This window comes from Rutilus rutilus (genome assembly GCF_951802725.1).
Source record: "Rutilus rutilus genome assembly, chromosome: 11".
Classification (NCBI taxonomy): domain Eukaryota; kingdom Metazoa; phylum Chordata; class Actinopteri; order Cypriniformes; family Leuciscidae; genus Rutilus; species Rutilus rutilus.
The window spans coordinates 11995356-12013238 of record NC_140216.1 but is presented as its reverse complement, the minus strand read 5'-3'; the positions used below and the strand labels follow the sequence as shown (position 1 = coordinate 12013238).

Below are 17883 nucleotides of genomic sequence, written 5' to 3'. Positions count from 1 at the left end.
CTCCAAACTCTCTCTCTCTCTGTATGGTTAGAACTGAGAAAACTGCTTTGTGCTCTGGGATCAATTAGAGGTGCTTTCAGCACAGACAGACTGTGACTGAGGCTGGCTCGTGTTTTGTTTGGGTGAGAAATGTGTTCGGACCTCATGACCTGCCCACACGTACTTATCAGTGTCCTTGTGCGCCCTAGGGTAGAGTAGACAGGGGACGAGACCTGTCCTTCCTTCCTGTAGAGACTGTTCCTGGATCTTGCAACCCAACTGCTGTATTCCATTTAACCTGACTTAAGCTAATTCCATTTACATTTTTCTGAAGGAAATGTGAGTGGTGCTGTAATGTAACCATGCAACCATGTTTCTGGGGCCCCCAAAAGAGCCCTTCTCCACCAAGTCTCTGTTGTTTGATGATTTGTGCGCCTCAAATGTATGTTGAAGCATTTTTATTATTTAACCCTTTAACTGTCACCCCACCTTTTTTCGCATAGACAAAAAAATCACTATACAAACTTAAATGGTTGTAATTCAAGAATGCTTTGGAATATAGACATATGGTTGGTCTTGTTTTAAAGAAGACATTTGCCATATTATTGTAGAAGTGAAATAAATTATGACAGTGAAACAGAAAAAAGGTTATATAAGTTTGAGTTTATGAAAATATACAATCTACAAATATAATTATTAATATTTTATATAAAATATATATATTACAAAATATATTTTACTCTAAAACTGCTAGAAAATTAAAGCCAAAAATCTAAAAAAGTTGTGTTCCAAATTTTAGGTTGATATGTCAAAAAATGAGCTTTCAGTAAGATTTTATTTGGGGTGCAGTACCAAACTTTTTCACTAGATGGACAGTCAGCTTCCTTACTGACCATATAAGGGCGCCTCCATTTTCATATACACTCACCTAAAGGATTATTAGGAACACCATACTAATACTGTGTTTCACCCCCTTTCGCCTTCAGAACTGCCTTTATTCTACGTGGCATTGATTCAACAAGGTGCTGAAAGCATTTTTTAGAAATGTTGGCCCATATTGATAGGATAGCATCTTGCAGTTGATGGAGATTTGTGGGATGCACATCCAGGGCACGAAGCTCCCGTTCCACCACATCCCAAAGATGCTCTATTGGGTTGAGATCTGGTGACTGTGGGGGCCATTTTAGTACAGTGAACTCATTGTCATGTTCAAGAAACCAATTTGAAATGATTCGAGCTTTGTGACATGGTGCATTATCCTGCTGGAAGTAGCCATCAGAGGATGGGTACATGGTGGTCATAAAGGGATGGACATGGTCAGAAACAATACCCATACAACAATACAATTTTAAACGATGCCCAATTGGCACTAAGGGGCCTAAAGTGTGCCAAGAAAACATCCCCCACACCATTACACCACCACCACCAGCCTGCACAGTGGTAACAAGGCATGATGGATCCATGTTCTCATTCTGTTTACGCCAAATTCTGACTCTACCATCTGAACGTCTCAACAGAAATCGAGACTCATCAGACCAGGCAACATTTTTCCAGTCTTCAACTGTCCAATTTTGGTGAGCTCGTGCAAATTGTATCCTATTTGTAGTGGAGATGAGTGGTACCCGGTGGGGTCTTCTGCTGTTGTAGCCCATCCGCCTCAAGGTTGTGCGTGTTGTGGCTTCACAAATGCTTTGCTGCATACCTCGGTTGTAACGAGTGGTTATTTCAGTCAAAGTTGCTCTTCTATCAGCTTGAATCAGTCGGCCCATTCTCCTCTGACCTCTAGCATCAACAAGGCATTTTCGCCCACAGGACTGCCGCATACTGGATGTTTTTCCCTTTTCACACCATTCTTTGTAAACCCTAGAAATGGTTGTGCGTGAAAATCCCAGTAACTGAGCAGATTGTGAAATACTCAGACCGGCCCGTCTGGCACCAACAACCATGCCACGCTCAAAATTGCTTAAATCACCTTTCTTTCCCATTCTGACATTCAGTCTGGAGTTCAGGAGATTGTCTTGACCAGGACCACACCCCTAAATGCATTGAAGCAACTGCCATGTGATTGGTTGATTAGATAATTGCATTAATGAGAAATTGAACAGGTATTCCTAATAATCCTTTAGGTGAGTGTATGTTTTGAGTGATCTGAACCATGTATTTCCATAATTTCATAAAATTTATGAAGTATCCTAAATCCTATTCAGAAATAGTATGGGTGGTTTGGCAGTATTTGATTTGATTTAACCTCTAATAAACATAAAAAGAGCACATATGTGCGTTATAGCTCGCTGCCGCATCACAGATCGAGAATCCATAATATTTTTCTTTATATTCAAAACATTTTCAGACCTTTTTTTTCTCATAAAATGTAATTGGTGTTATCTTTTGAACTCTTGGCATGAAAACAAACTGAGGTTTCTACCAATCTTTCATGATTTTTCATGTTTATTTCTATTTAAAAATAAAGGCCTAAACATGCCTAATAAATATGAAATATTCTTGTTGCAAATGGATAAATTACTGCTCCTCTGTAATTTATTTAAAAAAAACAGCCACCAAATATGAAAACTAGAGATTGTAAGCTTTCAAATGATATATAGTTTGTCAATATTACTTTAGGTTTTTACTGAGATATTACTGTCCTAAATATATGGGCAAGTCAATCTTAACACCTAAAAATGCCTCATCATGACACCATGAGCCTTTCATAAACATGTCAGGGTCATACACTGTAAAAAAAAAAAAAAAGTTTTTAAATATAGGCTATTTATGGAAGCTTGTTTCTGCCACAGACTAAAAAAGGCTAACTTTTTATCTCACAATTTGACTTTTTTCCACACTATAGGTATATATAAGATATATACCTTGCAATTCTGAATTTTTTCCACTCGTAATTCCAAGTGATCAAAAATATACATTTTCTATTTTTAAAATATTTTGTCATTCTCTTTTTTACATTCTCGAGTAATTGGCATTAATCTAATGCAAATGTCATTCTCACTATACCGAAAAGTAATTATTATTATACTATATTTGTATAATACTGTATATGACACAGCAGCACAGTTGCCATGGGTTGTTTTTTTAGTCCGCAGGTTGAAGCGACCTCAGTGGAATGAAAACTTTTAACCCCCCAGAGCGCGATTTGTACACAACTGGGCTAGCTTTGGCCCTGATTGGCCGAGTTTTGAATAGCAATTGAGTTAGTTGTGTGACACAAACCTGGCATCCCTGACAGCAGCTGTGCTAAAACCCAGAATATAGTAAAAGATGCTCACTTGGTAGACATATCACTGTGCAGAACCCATTGCAAATCATTATTTTTGTTGCACAGCAATGAGCTGTTACGTCAGGGGTTTTAAACATGAACAAATAAATGAACAGTTGTTATATCGTAATATAATTACTGTGGCAACAAGTGAATGTACATGTGGTCTTAATGAGGTGAAATGTGGACTAGTGCACTGCATTGAAGGGTTTCTGGTGAGAAGCTGGTGTTATCATTCACCGTCATGGGTGATTTGATAGCCTCGAACCCACTGCGCAGAACAAAACCGCATGTTCCAAACCTCAGTGACTGCAGAGATCCTAGAGAGCAAGGACGACAAACACAAAATTGTTCCAGGGTGGAATCAGCCTACAGCCTTTATTGCACATTCCTGTTTGGTTTTGCTCTGACCACATCCTGGCATGATGTTTATGCAGTGCAGAAAACACATTGTCTTGTAGTTTTACCTTTCACCCTGTGAAAGCCTGAGATCACTACATATACCAGACTCCTTTCAATTCAGGTACACATATATTATATTTTTTTCATTTATTTTTCTTTCTCTTTTTATCATCAGTGACAATGCCTGCAACATGCTTCAAAATCTTCATTTTGGCAAACTACAAATAAATTAAAACACATTCATAGAACACAATTTGACATTTAAAGACATTAATAAAGAAAATTAGGACAAACTGAACCAACGGAGGGAAAAGAAATACAAAGAAGCGGCTTCTGCTCTTTTTCATTACTTTCTTGCTTTTTTTTTTGAAAAAAGAAAAAGAAAACAAGTTAGCTAGCTAACAATCACAGACCACATGCAGATATAATACAACAGAATCATCTCACTCGTTTGGACGATTAACTCTGTTAGTTAGTTTCTGCAAACTACTGATCTAAACTATATCACAAAATTATGCTTTAAACCGGAAAACATCCAATTTCGCGATATTTTTGACTGGTTATAATAAGTCCTTGGTATAGTATCTCCTCTCGCTAAATAGGAAAACACACGACCACTTCTCAATAATGTCCAAACGGAGTCTGGAGAAGACCAAATGCACTTCAGTAGTGATAAGAGATACCATTTGCGACTAGACAGAAATCAGCAATAAGCCACCCACGAGGGTTTACGCGATGTTTTTACAATCACTGCAGTGATACGAACATGAATTACAGGTTGTCCAGTGACCAGCGTGTTTTTTTCATTTCGATGACCAGGATACAGCAAAATGTAGTGCTTTCCACCAGATTGAAGCACTGGACGTTAGAGAACCTTAATATCAATAACACAAAAAGCTACCAGACAGAAATAAATATATCAGTAACGGATCAACAGTGTTGTTTCGCCTCCTTCCTCCTTCAGGGCATCAGCATTTGCTGTTTTATCATTTATACATCAGTGTCTTCGTCCTTGTTTTAAATTAATTAGCAGCTTCTCATCTAACATTTGAAATCGTCAGTAATAGCAGAGAGTCTTTCTACTGAGAGCGCAGCAGTTACACACGGGAAAACACACAAGGAAATGGTGACAAAGTACATTAAGCATTTGGCACATACTGTTTCATGTCTGGAGAAGACTACCTTCAAAATATCATATGAAACAGCATCTCACAACAATTTCTTGAGGGTGGTCTTCTATGATTTTTCAAACCTTATTTTTCACCCATAAATGACAGGTCCGTCATCATTTACACACCCTAATGTCATTCCAAACAAGTATGACTGACATTCTTCTGTAGTATAAAAGGAGACATTTTGAAGAATGAAATGGTCATTCTTTATATATATATGGTCATTCTATTCTATGGTGGTTCTCCATGTAAACATGGATGTGGATTGGGGCTGTCAAGCTCCAAAAAAGACAAAAAATTCACCATAAAGTATAATATTGGTCAACAGTTGTGAACGCTATATTCTAGTCTTCTGAAGACATGATAACTTTGGGTTGCCAACAAAATCCCAATATAAGTGGGATCTTGTATAATCTTCCCATTCGCCGTAGCTCTTATACGGTATCTCATTGGCATTTCCACATATTCAAATTTCAAATTCAGGATTTATCATGTCAATGACCACACTGACATCAAATTTGACTCGTGGAGTTTAAATGTGCCATATTTGAATGGACACGGACCGTGAAGCGCAAGACTTTCTTAGTTCTTTACCTAGGCCTTTACTCTCATAAAAGTATTCTACGGCTTCGAAAGACTATTTTCGGGATTGACAATTTAATGGAAAAGAGCAGTCAGTACACTTCAGCATTTTTCCTTTAGTGTTTCACTGAAGAAAGAACATCATCAAGGCGAGAAAATGACAGAATCTTCATGTCAACAACACCCATGATTTTGCCTTCTCGACTATGGTGTCATTTGTATTTCACACACCGTATGAAGAGCACCATGGGTGGGGTGGGGTCTAAAATCTCATTGCTCACAAGATGCAGTCTGAGCCGTTCTGGATTCACGCTGACATTTGAAGGAGAAGTCAATAAACATCAAGGCGTCGAGCTGCAGCTCTCTCGGAGCATCAATCAGGCAACTAAACGAGCCGCCCTCATTCCTCAAGGTTTCTGAACAAAGAAGTCGCCCCCTCAGCGTCTCTCTCTCTCTCCACCTCTGTCCTTCTTCATCTGGCTCTTGTCAACAGTAGCAGCACCAGCTACCAGTCCCGGTTTTAAGTCATAACTGAGATTGTGCATTGATTTACGCAGTTCAAGAGCGATGTTTATAGTCATGAGACCTTATATCCTGGGCTGTCGGCCATTTTGTCCTGTTTACTGTTGTTCTAGTCTAGTATTGATCAAGCACACAGCACAGTGATGCAGAGTCAGTGCAAGGCGGATGAATCGGGGCCCACAACCACGAGCGCATCGATCGATGAGGCAAAATAGTACGAGCGAATCAGCACAATTGATGTTTGATCGTGTTTGGGGCATCAGCTGTGGCATCGGCATGTGAAGGTGCCAAGTTACAGTAATTCCCTATGTTGTCTCACAAAGGGGCGGGTCCGCTCAATCGGCATTGTCCTGTCGCTCAGAGCTCCATGGGGACAGATGCCACGATGAACACTCAACATCTCATGTGCAAACATCACCATGTCTGTCACATGCCTCTCTCTGTCGCCAATTCTAAGATCCCATTGGGATGTCGACATTCGTTAATGCCATCTGGTATCTAAATCATCAGAATTAAGAGCTTTTGGTCTTCTCCAAAAACAAATAATAGAATGACCAATAGAGGTGGTTCACATATTTTTTTCTTTGACCTCTGCATAAGCAACGAAGACTGCATATCTATCCAATTTTTCAAATCCGAACTTTAGGACTGGCAGTCCGTTGTTTTTCTAAGTGATGAAATCTGGTGTTTGTTCAGATTATGTTGGTTGCCATTGTATTGATGTAAGCATTAGCATGATGCCAGACTTTCTCATTGTATTTGAACACATATGGGTTTGTAAACTGGCTTTTTTCTGTTCAGACTTGAAAAATCAGATATTTGCTGCCTGTCTGAACAAAGACCTAGAGTATTTTTTCTCCATTGGAAATCAATGACCAGCTACGCAACACAGTGATGTCTAAATTTTGCCACGCGTACAGAGGAAAAGAAAGAGCACAGCTCTACATAAATTACAATCATCATGTTGCATCCAACTGTGAAAAACAGCACAGCCGATGAGGAGGAAACCAGAAAAAACCGAACCTCAAATGTAGTGTAATGATCTGCTTATCTATTAAGTGTTAACAAAGTCATTTGCATGTAAATGGAGGCAAGTCTGATGCTGTTCAGTGCAATGCATTGTCAGCTATAAAAGGAAAGAGGGATTGGATGGCGAAGAAAATAAGCAAAACAGACGGATAGACAAGGATATAGAGTGAGGATGTGGGATTGGTGCACATTTAACTTTGCTTGGAGCCTCAATCATATCCAGAGTCCTTAGCTGTATGTAGCTGCAGTGACGCCCACACTCATGAGTAATTGTGATGTCGCAGCGAGTGTTCGGTCCATGGCACCTCGATGAAGAAGAGTGAAGGACGGGGTGATGGTGAATGTGCCACGTTGATGTATAAGATATGATGCCCTAGCTTTTGTTTTTTTTCGTAGTTAAGTTTGATGATGAAAAAGAAGAAAACCCAACTCAAAAAAGCCCTGTCGGGATCGCGACATCAGCCGTCGGACACGGGAGGGGACACCCAGCCATACTTCTCGTGGGTCTTGACAAGGCTCTTGAAGGTCGCCTCAGCTTCCTTGCGACTAAAGGCCTTCTTAGACTTGCCTGCTTTCCTGCAGATACGACCCTAAAGAGAAAATAACATTTGGAGAAATCAAGATTTTCATCTGTCAAAGTGAAACACACTGAATTGAATGATCTTCAAAAGGGATACTGGAAATGGAATTGTTGGATGAGGTGTTCAAAACAATATTCTACTCATAAAATAAAAATAATATTTGAATGCTTCACACCAGCATACAATTTGCTAAATATATTATAAATGATGTAACAACAACATAAGCTATATAATTATAAATATGAACACGCAATACAAATTTTATCTAAACTTTATAGAACATTTTTGGATAGTTGGATATGAATATTGTTAAAATCATAAAATGTTATATAAATTAATACTTCATAATCATATCAGTGTATAACTGCTGAATATATAACAAATATATTATGAATATATATAAATATATTTATTTTTTAATTATATATAATGTGTATATATATATAAAAATATGAACATAAACATGCAAAAGAAATTGTATCTAACCTTCAGAGATCAATTTTGCAGTGAATATTTTGTTACAATATTGGTGAATATTATTTAATAATATTATTACATTTTTGAAAGATTTTTGAAGCACTTTGTAGACCTGGATAATCTGCTTTGGTCTTGGAATTCTCTCATTATTATTTTACAGTTTAACATGCAAGTCAGACGTCTCTTCCTGTCTAAACAGGCGCTTTTGTCCAGAATCGGCTGCAACGATCCAAACATTTTGACAAGAAGTTTATGATTCCTGAATATGCACTCTAAAGTCAGATGTTGCAATTTGATAGATTTTGTTCAACCTAAATGACTCTCAGCTATCTACCTGCTACAGAGAGACACACTATACGTAATCTTAAACGTATCCATTATATTTCAAGAGATGGGAAGCAGAAAAGCATCATTCTTCAACATCCTCTTAACTTAAACAGGGCAGTACATGGAATGTGTGTCCAAGAGAAAAATTACAAATGACCAATGATCTCAACGGATTGTGACATTTCCTGTTGGACATCTTTCAAATATAATTAATGTCTAACAATTTAAAGGTAAAGTGTAATTTAATCATGTTACATTGGTTTCTATGCCAGTTTAATATACAAACAACTATACGTAAGACATTCATTCATCCTGAAGAGTGTCAACACTATGGTCCTTTCTGAATGTTGAGCAGGTCAGTATGTGAACTTGTAATTTGACCAATGCTAAGTTTTGAGCTGAATTAGTCATTTGCAATTGCACTATTCCATGTGATGTGCAAAGAAAACTAATTTAACCCTTTAAATTATATACATTTATATGATTGTACTTATAAGTGAATCGTTTAGTCCCAAAAAAGCCATCTGAGGTTTGCTATAAACAATCAAAGATGCTTAAATCAGATAAGTCTAGTCTGCCAAAATCAACCTCTAGGCCTCTAGGTGTGTGTAGTCTGATACCAGATTTATTTACCTGTTTTTTTCATATATTGTGTAACTGACATGCAGAAGCAGATGTGTGAATGACAGATTATGGTGTGATTAAATGGTCCTGGTGCTCCATTTTCAGAGGTTTTCCGATTTTCAATTTCAAAGCCGACTGCTCTGAGCTTTGAAGACACAGTAAATCAAGAGGCTGTGCGTGATAAAACCTCAGGCTGAATTATTTAAACAAGCTTCAAGACCATTTTAACACCAGGTTCAGCCATTTTGATCACTGGTAAAGGATAATGGGAATATAAATGATGCAATGGTGCATCCATGATTGCGGCATCCCACAGTAAAACATCCAGCTCTCATAGTATGTCATTCCTCCCTGAAGTGATCATTTCAAAGTTAAAAAAAGAGATTTCTTATGCTGCAAGGTGAAGAAATGGGATCCCCCTTACTTATGTCTTATGTAAATGTCTTAGACAGACAGACAGACAGACAGATAGATAGATAGATAGATAGATAGATAGATAGATAGATAGATAGATAGATAGATAGATAGATAGATAGATAGATAGATAGATAGATAGATAGATAGATGTAGGGGTTGGGTTTATCTTTTTTAATTAAGGGAGTTTGGCATCATTACACGTTTATTAAAGGTTAGCAAAGCAACATTTTTTTTTTTTTTTTTTTGAATAATGTACATGAATCATGCACAATAAGACCAGGTACTTGTATAGCAAATGGAAAAGTATTTATCAAACTCTAAATCCTGTTCTGCACTCTGTCAATGTTTTTGGTCTGACATTCTTAAAATACCAGCCAACAACCTGGCATGACCAAACAAATGATTTTATAATGGGGTAGACATTTTAAACAAGCTAAGGTACGACATGTACGCCTCTGCATAGGCATATTTAAAAATAAAATTAGACCAAATAGTCTATTTGGTAGTCTATTTACTATTTACCAAATAGTAAATCCCTATTTGGATTTTTTTTTTTAAAGGCCAAAAAAGTATTCACTCACAATGTTCAAACAATGTGAAACAAAATAAGACGTAGGCAGAATGTCCTTTCCAACAAAGTTGGACGTCTAAGCTGCTCTAAAATCTAATTCTTTTTCACAGAAATCAATGTGAAAGGGCAAATTTATCCTTTAGGACCAGTCGAAGGATTAGGTTCGGCTTGCAAACCACAACCATCCAAATATGCCACTACAGGCTACGTATGAGAACTCACAGACCCAGCATCCACTAAATGAGCAAAAAGGATGTGCTTTCAGATGCCCCAGGACTGAGGTCAGTCTAGTGCCAGTGCTGATGTAAGACAGCAGGGACAGTGAGACAGAAATAGCCAGCTCTTCCCTCAGGCTCTATCAGTCAGGATGAGATCTAATGGCCCAGAAGTAACCGCCTGTGCTCAATCGAGAAAAGCCTGCCCCATCCTCTCAGAAAAGCCTGTGATTTTTGGATTAAAAGGAGCCAATGGAGCCTTAATTAAGCTTTATTCTGTTTACGGTCTCTCTTGGAAATCGCTTCTCTTACGCTTGAGAGGCAACGGGGTGGAGAGCGCTAGGGACGAAAGCGAGAAAGCGTGGGGAGTCGTGCCGATGTTAATCCAGGTTATTTGCATCAGCGTTTTCCCTGCAGCACGCTAAGGGCATCACTGACGTCTCCCTACGCTATTTTGGTTTGGTGTGTATAGAGTGCAACGCAGTACCCGTGTGAAGTGCCGGATGGGTAATCCTGTGAATTGAGATCAGTCAATGGTCTCGCTCGGCCTCTGTGCATTCTGGGACAACACAGACTGTAGGGATTATGTAACCGACATGTGCCAGATAAGGGTAAACAGAGTTGCTCTTTGCATCATAGCATCACATGAAGCATACACCTGTTTGATGCTGCTTACAGTCTCATGTCAAAAGGGAAGTTGTCTGTAAATTTAACATGACAAAGAAGCAATATAGTTGTTGATTTCTTACAGTAAGGCAGAATATACTCTTGATTAGAGACACATGACAGGTATTTTCATTTCCAATCTATAGCCTATTGGTCAATGCATGTAATGGTCTTAAGCATTATAATAGTACAGTGTAAAATGACGTATACAAGAAGTGCATTGTATAAAATGATTAATCTAAATGTTAGTAAGGACACCTAATATAAAGTGGGACCCAATAGTTTTATGGCTTATTTATTCTGATTTAGAAAGCCTTAAAAAACAGCAAATGTCTGAGCTTTGGTATGCAGAAATATCTCCCAAAACCAAAGAAAAACTACAATAACAAACTTAAAATTGAAAAGATTGTCAAAGCACATTAAGTTAAAAGTGAATGAAGTGGATGAATGAACGATTCAGTGAGGCTAAAATCCTCCAAAGGCGCTAAACCATGATAAACCACGAATGCTCTGCAGCAAAATGTGGCCTGTCCTTTCCTTTTATAATACAATAGCTGCATGTTAATTGGGGGTCTGTTGTGTCAGTGGCAACTAAAACTGTAATTACCCTTGAGTGCTTTGGGTCATTTGGGGAAAATTGTTATCTAGTCATCGCTGCCTCAGACTCATCATGAATTTGGCATTTTAAAGCTCTTGACAGGTTGAGGTAAGTTACAGCAGAGGGTTAATGGCAAGTCTCTAGCTTCATTATGGATTCTCATCCATTTCCATTACTCACGCTGGTCTTTGCAATCATCCTTATAAAGGGACTATCTAATGACCGATGTGATCTATCTATGGAGCCCATCTCTAATCACATTACTAGTTAAGATCCAGGCTGCAGTACACTCTTGAGAAAAACGGCCCGAAATAGCAACAAATTATAATTCTGTTGGCTTGCAACCACAGCAAAACCATTTTTTGTGCAAAATGGAGACTTGCAGATCTCAAAAAGGCGCTCTTTAGGATAATATATGTATACAGAAGAGCAACCAATGTAATGTGTGGACACAAAACCCACACTTCACCCTACACTCTTAAAAATAAAGGTGCCTAAATGGGTTTTTTAGTCTGATGACATAAGAGACTCTTTTTAAAGTTCCTACAGTGCAATGTGATGACCTTTTTATGGTACTTCAGAGAATCACATATATCCTAGACCAGCATCAATAAATCCAAGAAGTCTTCGCTTTGTTCTGTTAATGGATGAACCAATACGCTGATCAGAAGAACCTCTAATGGAACATCAGGAACTTTAATAATCACCACAGAACCATACAGACAAATTAATATAGAGCCTTATATAGAGGTCCAAAACGGTTCTTGATAACCAATGGTTCTTTGCTGAATATAGAATTCATTCAAAAATGACAATTCTGCCTCATGTTGTTCCAAACTAGTGTGACGTGGAAGATAAAAACAGCCTCAGCCACCATATACTTCAATTCACTCTTAAAAATAAAGGTTCCAAATGGGGGTTTCTCACAGCGAGAACATTTTCTTCATTTAAAGAACCTTTTGTACAATTGAAGGTTGCATGTATGTTCTTCATAGAGTCATTCTTCATAGAACAATTGATGCCAATAAAGAACCTTTATTTATAAGACTGATGTATGGAAAAAGATGCAATGGAAGTGAATGGAGACCGGGGTATCTTTTGTGTAGAAATAAAACCATACCGGTCTGGAACGACATGAAGGCATGTTTTATTCTGTTTTACTTTGTAGTTACAGATATGTAACAGAGTAACAACGCATTGAATGGACGTTGCATGTTTTTTTTCACGCTTTTCACCTGTGCGCCGATGCCAAAATGGAGGATGGCGTCAAGAAACATGAGATGAGAAGAAATCAACGCTGCTATGGCAATAACCCATCCTCACCTGTCCTTTCACCAGACTGGCAGCGAACTGCCTCATCACGGCCTCGACGGTGTACGCGCTCGACCAGCCGCGGGGCGTTAATAACTCCATGCAGATCGCGCCGCCGTCCAGCACGTATCCGTTCTCCAGCCGCGGCGTGAGGACGCGCATGAACGGCGGAGAGAAGGGGAAATTGTCGGGGAAGGTGACATTCAGCAGTATGTACTCGGTGTTGGTCTCCTTCATGTCCTGCCACAGCGCGGAATCCTTGTCCACCTGGTGCAGCTTGACATTCCAGTCAAACAGGTTATCGTCCGCCAGCTCCACCGTGATGAAGTTGTCGCCGAGCCGCCGGATCTCCTGCAGCTCCTTCATCAGCCTCCGCGTCCGCACCTGGGTGCAGTGCTGTCGGTTCGCCGCCGGCGGGGGCATCACGGAGCCGCTCGTCGCCTTACTGCCAGCCGTTAACTGCTTCTCTTTCGTGTCCTTGCTCGGTTTGTCCTGTTTGACGGCTGGCTTGTCCTTGCCGGACACGTCGAAGCGCCTGGCTTTGATTTCGGGCGTGCTGAGGATGTTGTTGGTCTCGTTGCTGGTGTTGCAGTGCTTCATGTTGTTGTTTTTCTGGTTGCCTTTGGTCCCTTTCAGTGAGCCCTGGTGGTGATGCTTCGGGTCCTCCGTGTCTCGGTCGTGCAGTCGAATGAGCCCGATTTTTCTCAAAAGAGTAGCCATTGTGATGGTTCGCCGTTCGAGGTGAGTGTAATGGAGCTCGGAAAAAAAGACGTCCGCAAAGCAGCTCTTCCTCAATGCATCATTTCTCCCCGCGAGTGCACTGAAACACAAGAGCTCTCATTTAATACGCATTCCTACTCCTATAATTCCCTGTGAGGCTGCACACCCGCGGCTGCTGCAGGAGGCGCGATAACGTTGCTAGAAAATGAACCGATAATCTGGCGCAGGCATACAAGAATTAGAAGAGCGGGAGCGGAGCACCTCAGGTCAGTTGGCTTCCGCTGTACCTGGACGGAATGAGTAATCAAGGGTCCTGCACGAGTTATTTTTTTTCTTCACACCAGTATTCCGACAAGTCCCGCCCTTGACCTGATCACTGTTTGCTGGAGTTGCAACAGCTATGTGATTGACTTCTAAACTGTCCAATCACAGACCGGCAGTCTCACACTAACCAATCCTGCCGTTGGACGCTGGACTTGTCTGGATGCTGGTGGATGAAATATAAATAACGCGTTGCTCGACATCTATATTATTAACGCTTGTATTGTCAGTACATTTTTCTGTTATAAGACAATTCATATTCAGCGTGTTGTGCATTTGTTTATTGTTATTCTTGGTGTTTTTGTTTTGTTTTTACATGTAATTTCTATATAAAATTCAACTCTTGTATTTTAAATGAGTCCTGCTTTATATGTTGTTGGGTACAAAGAAATCTCATAAACAAAATGTAGTATTGTACAGCCTTGTGTATTTGCTTGTTTTCTCTCTGGCGTTTTCTACAATCACTGTAATATTATATATGATGCTATCAGCATTAATAATAATAAAAAAATCTAAATAAATAATGCGTCTTTGGCCTAATGTTTGGGTTGGGAAGAGGTCGAGTTTATGATTCATCAGCTTCCAATGAATCAATACACATTCTTCACTTAAACCTCGCATTGAAAAGGTAAGTGCACCAGTAGGCTATTGCATTAATCTTTTGTGTTTAAACGAACCATGTTGCTGGCCATCAACCAATACATTATATGTCATCTATATGTTATGTTGAATTATATTTAGCGTAATACTGTCAAACTGGTAAACGAAATTGCTTCAGAGTAAATCCAAAATATTTCACAATTATATTATATGGAACGTTTTTTCAACAATGACTTTGCAGCAATTCGAAACGCTTTACAGCACAACGAAGGATTCTGTTACCAGGGTAACAGTCCATTCTCACTCGCTATTGGATGAAACGCAGCCGGAAAGCAGTACGCTGTCATGGAAGCTGCGTTGCGTGAGCTGATGTCCGTCTTTTGTCAATAATTTTATAGTTTTATCTTGATAAAATTAACCTTTATTTAAAAATACAGCACGTCATGGCCGAAAAGTTTGATAATCTCGAGGAACACCTCGAGAAATTCGTCGAAAACATACGACAGCTTGGAATTATTGTCAGCGATTTTCAGCCTAGCAGTCAAACAGGACTCAATCAGAAACTGTGAGTTGTAATCTGTTTTTTTTTTAAACACGAATCCAAAACATCATGTTGGTTTAAACAAATACTATCTAGAAAGTAATAGCGATGTTTTTAGCTGTAGACTTGGCTCAGTATCTGTAATATTGCCTCATTCAGTCACGACTCACGAGTAAAGCCTGTAAATGATTGGGTTATTTATTTCCTCAGGAATTTTATGATCACAGGACTGCAGGACATTGAGAAATGCCGACAGCAGCTACATGATATCAACGTGCCGTTGGAAGTGTTTGAGTGAGTATTACATTTCATTATGGAGATACATTGAGAATATTTCTTGAATCATCTTTTTTTTTTTTTTTTTTTTTTTACCCTTCTTTTGCACTCATTCCTTCTATGTACCAATTTAATTAACATACCTGTAATATTCAACAAAAATATCAGATATCACATCTGTATAAAAACATGAATTGCTATGATTGATTATTGATGTTTTGCACTGTGCCCACAGGTATATTGATCAGGGTCGTAACCCTCAACTTTACACCAAGGAGTGCTTAGAGAGAGCTTTGGCTAAAAATGAGCAGGTCAAAGGAAAGATTGACACCTTGACTGTGAGTATTGGTCCAGTGCTAACACAATGAATGACTCATTTGGGAGTGCCAGCAGGTTATTTGTTATAAAAGGACATAAGTTTTTTTATAATTATGCTACCACTCCTGCTTATAGTTATTGCAATTATAGTCATTCTTGGAAAGTATGTATATATATTGCTAGATTAGACAGTTCTTTGCTTTATACATTTCTGCTGTAGATTTTCCTGATATGTTTTGAATACAAAACTCTTACAATATTTTGCGGTTTCTCTTTTTCTCTCCAGAAATTCAAAAGCCTCCTCATTTCTGAGCTGGGAAAGGTTTTTCCTGAAGAGATGGCTAAATATAAGGCCATTCATGGAGATGACCCTCCTTCCTGATTTACCAGTGCCACAACACTTCAAACGCAAGATGTACATATGTTGATATTAATATAACATGTTTTTTAAGGTTCAATTCATCAGTAAAATATGCAAATTTTTACAGCTTTTTCATCTTTGTATTTGCCTTTGTAATTCACAAGAATACAATTTGAAAACTGAGGGATATTTTGAGAAACCCTTAAAACAGTGAAAAGCTTTTTTTTTTTCCATGCATTGTAATTTTCGCAGCATAATTTTTTATTTTTCAGTTGAATAAATGATTATTTTGTGTAATCACTACAACCAGTCTTTTTTGTTATATCAACCACGTTGTTTTTGATCTGAATGTATAAACGTCTCAGCAAGCTGTTATATAACCTTTATCGGGTGTTTATTCGGTTGCATTGGCTCCAGTGGTCTCAAGTTACTTTCTGGCATGCTCTTTTTCGCCATGCGTGTAATCTCACACTACTTGTCTGGTGCCGTGGTGATGGAGTTGATTGGTACGTGTCCTCCTTAAACCACATGACATTATTCACGAGCCATGACTGAGCTGAACTGGGAGCTTACAGTGGGACTTTACCCTAGATGACAATTTAAGGACTGTCTTTCATGTGACGACAGATCCGAGGCGTTCTTTATTAATGTCTCATACTGAACATTGAAAGATAGGTCATTAGAATGGTAAAGCTTTGTACTTGCGCAACAAAGACTGGAGATTTAAACGTGCGTCTGAAATACCTTTGGTCCAATCGGTGGTGGTTTTGTAACTCCTTTGTAAGGCTTTAAGTCTTTCAAGACTGTTCAAACTCAGAACATCTGCTGTATGATTAGTCACTCCCCTTCACAAAAGGACCCTCTTTAGACTTTTAGCCAGTGTTTGGACTGGAATATAGTGGATTGCATACTGCATAGTATGCTCTGCCTATTTAAAAAAGGAAACATGGGAAATGTATAATGCATTGACAAACACTGTATACAATGCAACAAGAATGTAGCAGACAGTTGCGTGATGTCATTATGTGTGCATTTTCAAAATTTTAATCTTATTTTACCATGGCAATAATACTTTCGGTAGATTTACAAACAGTATATGCAGAGTTATTTTAGAGATGGATAAACATTATTGATCGACAAGGGGAAGAATAGATGTGTGTGGAACAAGGTCATCACAGAAGAGAATCATCTCTGTGAGTTCTCCATTGCTTTTTTTAATTTCTTGAAGTTCATCTTTTGTAAGCACTCAAACACAAAACCTGTAGTGGGAGGACAGATGTAGTAGTGTTACACAAAAAAACCCTTCGTCATTGAGAGGTGGTGTGCATGGGCAACCTGCAGGCTTTGTTCAGAGGCTTAACGTTTTTGTGAGTGAATCGTGAAATCATCTTGTGACTCATGAGATGGATCATGTTTTTTTTTTTCTGTAGTATGACCTTCATTTCAACAAACACCTCTTCAACGTCTTCTAACTGAAGAGCTGTGACACAACATCCGGAAGAAATTAACAATATATTGCTAATTAAGCAGTTTTGTCTTAATGTTGTGATCATTTTAAAATATCTAAATCATTCTGTCTCGTTCTATTTGCCTATATAGCGTTCTATACAAAATGTAATACTATGACTTACTGCTATGATATCATTAATATTTTATTTTATTTTTCTTTATCCAGGAGAGAAACCTTTCTGAGAATTACAAGAGTGTCCTTGCCAAGTGAGGCAGCAAATGAACATACACAAAACAATTTCTAATAAAACAACTTATTAAACAACATTACAAACATTCAGTTCGATGACTTGTCCTCCAGTCATTGAATAATGGATTTTAAATGTTTTAGAGACAACAAATGATGTAACTCCAAATTCATGTGTTAACTGCAGTAAATTGTACTATTTGGTTCAATAAGAAATTATACAGAATTTCTATATAATGCTTATCCTGTATGTTATAATTAATCTATTTTCAATATAGTAGTTTTTCTGAATTGCTAAAACACATT

The 17883-nt window shown here is 38.4% G+C and overlaps 2 protein-coding genes across 2 annotated transcripts; one reads left to right on the top strand and one right to left on the bottom strand.

The window, feature by feature from the left end:
• Positions 1-3603: 3603 nt before the first annotated feature.
• Positions 3604-13827, bottom strand: ube2ql1 (ubiquitin conjugating enzyme E2 QL1). The gene is made up of 2 exons (XM_084423623.1): positions 12757-13827; positions 3604-7547 (listed from the first exon to the last, which is right to left on the bottom strand). Exons 1-2 carry the CDS (start codon positions 13462-13464, stop codon positions 7416-7418), a joined length of 840 nt encoding a protein of 279 aa, XP_084279749.1. The 5' UTR covers positions 13465-13827; the 3' UTR covers positions 3604-7415.
• An 877-nt stretch (positions 13828-14704) lies between these two features.
• Positions 14705-16181, top strand: med10 (mediator complex subunit 10). Its single transcript, XM_084424658.1, has 4 exons — positions 14705-14950; positions 15137-15220; positions 15438-15540; positions 15807-16181. The coding sequence occupies exons 1-4, from the start codon at positions 14829-14831 to the stop codon at positions 15900-15902; spliced, it is 405 nt and encodes a 134-aa protein (XP_084280784.1). The 5' UTR covers positions 14705-14828; the 3' UTR covers positions 15903-16181.
• Positions 16182-17883: the final 1702 nt, after the last annotated feature.